The 3,968-nt window shown below is 55.4% G+C and overlaps 1 protein-coding gene across 1 annotated transcript in view; it reads left to right on the top strand.

Annotated features, from left to right (window-relative positions):
• Positions 1-3,968, top strand: part of EPHA2 (EPH receptor A2) — a 42,958-nt gene that overhangs the window by 30,498 nt on the left and 8,492 nt on the right. The window contains exons 5-8 of the mRNA XM_018574418.1: positions 2,733-2,888; positions 2,973-3,305; positions 3,418-3,542; positions 3,633-3,792. Coding sequence (XP_018429920.1) covers positions 2,733-2,888; positions 2,973-3,305; positions 3,418-3,542; positions 3,633-3,792 — 774 coding nt within the window. The remainder of the gene's footprint in view (positions 1-2,732; positions 2,889-2,972; positions 3,306-3,417; positions 3,543-3,632; positions 3,793-3,968) is intronic.

Here is a 3,968-nt window from a genome sequence, read left to right on the forward strand (position 1 = left end):
TTTTCCCCCTCAGGGTTGGAAGGGGATGTGGGAGGGCTGTACCGTAGATGTGACCGATTGAGTTATCAGCCCGCAGATGACTAACGGTCTCCGCATGTGGATCGGCCATTAACCTCCTCATGGCCGGACCGTCCTGAGCCTTTTTAGTTGGTTAGTTACAAAGTGTCGGGGGACACAGTTGGTTTCTGGGGGGCGGATCGTTATGATTGATTGCAACTTTTTGTCGGGTGATCACTGTCAACGGATAGCGTGACGGGGTTCAATAAATAAGCCGCCACCCCTTGTTCCGTGCCGCAAAGTATAGGTGTCAGTCCGGGCAGCTACAGTCTCAACATCTCGAATCTGTAGCTTTTGCGGACACGTACGCGGCTGAGCGTTGGTGCTCGCGCCCTAACCGATTCCGTACACGGCTGAGCGTTGGTGCTCGCGCCCTAACCGATTCCGTACACGGCTGAGCGTTGGTGCGCGCACCCTCACCGACTCCGTACAAGGCTGAGCGTTGGTGCTCGCGCCCTGACCGACTCCGTACACGGCTGAGCGTTGGTGCTCGCGCCCTGACCGACTCCGTACACGGCTGAGCGTTGGTGCTCGCGCCCTGACCGACTCCGTACACGGCTGAGCGTTGGTGCTCGCGCCCTGACCGACTCCGTACACGGCTGAGCGTTGGTGCTCGCGCCCTGACCGACTCCGTACACGGCTGAGCGTTGGTGCTCGCGCCCTGACCGACTCCGTACACGGCTGAGCGTTGGTGCTCGCGCCCTGACCGACTCCGTACACGGCTGAGCGTTGGTGCTCGCGCCCTGACCGACTCCGTACACGGCTGAGCGTTGGTGCTCGCGCCCTGACCGACTCCGTACACGGCTGAGCGTTGGTGCTCGCGCCCTGACCGACTCCGTACACGGCTGAGCGTTGGTGCTCGCGCCCTGACCGACTCCGTACACGGCTGAGCGTTGGTGCTCGCGCCCTGACCGACTCCGTACACGGCTGAGCGTTGGTGCTCGCGCCCTGACCGACTCCGTACACGGCTGAGCGTTGGTGCTCGCGCCCTGACCGACTCCGTACACGGCTGAGCGTTGGTGCTCGCGCCCTGACCGACTCACTCCCCCTTCATCTGCTTTTTCCTCCACCATCTTTGTTTTAGGCATCATGCAGGGTCACCATCTACTTCCTGGACTGAGATGCCAATTGTGTAAATCCCCAGGTGTCTCTGTGCCGTTCTTGGCTGTGTTCACCAATGTCTTGACACGCATCAGTGCCTTTTAGCCCTCGTTCACACCTGAACGTTTTGTAGCGCGTTCTACGCTCGACGAACGCTCTACAAAGCGCTCAAAAATATAAATCCCATTGTAGTCAATGGTCTCGTCCCCACCTCGGCGTATTTCCGCCCGTCCCTAACGCGCTACAAAACGGCCCGCGCCTGAAAAGGTCCAGGTACTACTTTGGGCCGTTTTTGTTGCGCGTTTCCATTGGGATACAGCCAAGTAGCCTTCGGAAACGCGCGACGGTCGTGCAAACTTTTTTTTACCGCGAATCACTGTAAAAAAACAGCGCAACGGACGCGCATATGCAATACGCCTAGGTGTGAACGAGACCTTACAGCCTCTCTCACCCTGTGACTGGATACAAAGTAACAATGCACCTGGATACAAAGTTACAATGTTGCAGACTGATCACTGGTGGAGACGAATGCTTCCTCCTGCCTGCAGCAGAGTGATGACTGGGGGAGGGGGAGACTGTGGGGTTGTTCACACCAAATGCAGACCAGATCTGCGTCAGTTTCTGCACACAGTGCAGTGGGTTGTGCCGTGTTTTTTTTGCTGCGTTTTTTGATCGGTTCCGGCCCGTCTTTTGGTTTTAAAAAAGCAATTTTTTTGTTTAAAATGGGCTTTCAGTGCGTTCGCATGCATTTTTGATGCGTTCCACAGCATGTAAAATAGGGCTTGCTGCAGTTTTGTTTTTTTTTCTACATGCTCTGGAACTGAACGCTGCTGTGTGATCTAGAGCCCAAAATACCATTTGGAATACATCGGACGCAGTTTTTTTTGATCCGGTCTGTAACTGCTCTGCTCCTGGAACGCGCTTGGTGTGAACAAGGCCTGAGGAAATGCGTCTGCCTGCAGCAGACCGATGACTGGGGGAGGGGGGACTGAGTAAATGCTTCTGCCTGCAGCAGACCGATGACTGGGGGAGGGGGGACTGAGGAAATGCTTCTGCCTGCAGCAGACTGATGACTGGGGGAGGGGGGAGACTGAGGAAATGCTTCTGCCTGCAGCAGACCAATGACTGGGGGAGGGGGGAGACTGAGGAAATGCTTCTTACTGCCTGCAGCAGACTGATGACATCATCTCAGCCTTGGCAGAGTCACTGACTGGAGTCAAGGACGCATTTTTAATGACGAGGTGGAGCGTCTCTGTGAAAGAATATATAGGGATGTGTCGGGAGATTATTCATGGGGACTTGTTACTGACAGGTCCACTTTAACACAGTTTCTGCCAAACCGGATTTGACCCGAGGTGCCCGGCCGTCTTTTTTCTGCAGCCATTTCTGTGGTTGGGTGATTTTATATATTTTGCGAGCCACGTTCAGGTTTTGCTCCCCTCCCCGGCGTTCTGTTTACTTAAGTCCATTTTTCAGTTCTCCGTTTACACATGTAAAACGATCTTTGCAGAAAGGGAAACCCGTCTAGCGAGGTTTTTGTTTTTTTTAACCGTTTCCACGTCTCTCTTCCGCAGCCTGCAAGCCCGGGTTCTTCAAAGCCGAAGCCTCGGACAGCCTCTGCCAACCCTGCCCGGCCCACACCGAGCTCTCCTCCGAAGGTGCCACCTCCTGCCCGTGCCAAGACGGCTACTTCCGGGCCACCGTGGACCCAGTTTCCTGGCCCTGCACCAGTAAGTAATGAAGAAGTTCTTGGAGATGAGTAGATGGGACGGTTCTGGATGGTGGACCTAATTCTATGGTTGCCTTTTTTGTAGGTTCTCCATCGGCTCCTCGTCAGCTGACTGCCGTCGGCTCGGGTTCTAAAGTCATGCTGCACTGGTTACCCCCCAGTAACTCCGGGGGCCGCGACGATGTCCTCTACGTGGTCACCTGTGAACAGTGTCAGCCCGACCAGACGGAGTGCCAGCTTTGCGACGCCAGCATCCACTTCTCGGAAAACCCGCGCCACCTGAAGGCCACCGCCTTGACCATCAGCGGCCTTGAGCCTCACCTCAATTACACGTTCACCGTGGAGGCGCGGAATGGAGTGTCGAGCGCCAAATCGGTGGGGAGCCGCACAGCTCTGCGCGTCAGCCTTAACCAGACCGGTAAGTGTAATCGAATGTATGCCCGGTCCCCACGGTGTCTGATTCTTCCCACCGTAGCCATGTCCCATTTAATGATGTCCAGGAGCCAACTAACCTCTCCCCTCCATCTTAGAACCCCCCAAAGTGACTTCCATCAACCTGGACACTAGAAGCAAGACATCCCTGAGGCTGTCCTGGTTGGTGGCCCCCCGCCAGCAGAACCGTGTCTTGAAGTATGAAGTGGCCTACAACAAAAAGGTGTGCGGCTTATGAAGTCCTTCTCGCCGTTGCGCCTGTCATTGGTGAAATGTCGTACTAAACTCCCTCCATTTTGGTGTTCTTTTTCAGAATGACGAGAACAGCTATTCCGTTCACCGATGTGACGGCAATTCGGTGACCCTCGAGAAGCTTGTGCCGGGCACGACCTACGTGGTGCGAGTCCAGGCCCAGACGGTGGAAGGCGCCGGCGCATACAGCATGGAATATGAGTTTGACACCCTCGCGGCAGGTAAGGACACGTGCAGGGCCCGGCGGTAATATTTGGAGTAGAATTAATAACCGTATGGCGGCTTTAGTGAGATTTATTTACCATTTTGGCTTTCAATACCAATTTATTCACCTTGTCGCCCACAGAACCGGAAGGAGCGAACCAGGCCGCTATCATCGGAGGAGCGGCGGCCGGGG

This window comes from Nanorana parkeri, unplaced genomic scaffold (assembly GCF_000935625.1).
Source record: "Nanorana parkeri isolate BGI_ZX_2015 unplaced genomic scaffold, ASM93562v1 scaffold2951, whole genome shotgun sequence".
Lineage (NCBI taxonomy): Eukaryota > Metazoa > Chordata > Amphibia > Anura > Dicroglossidae > Nanorana > Nanorana parkeri.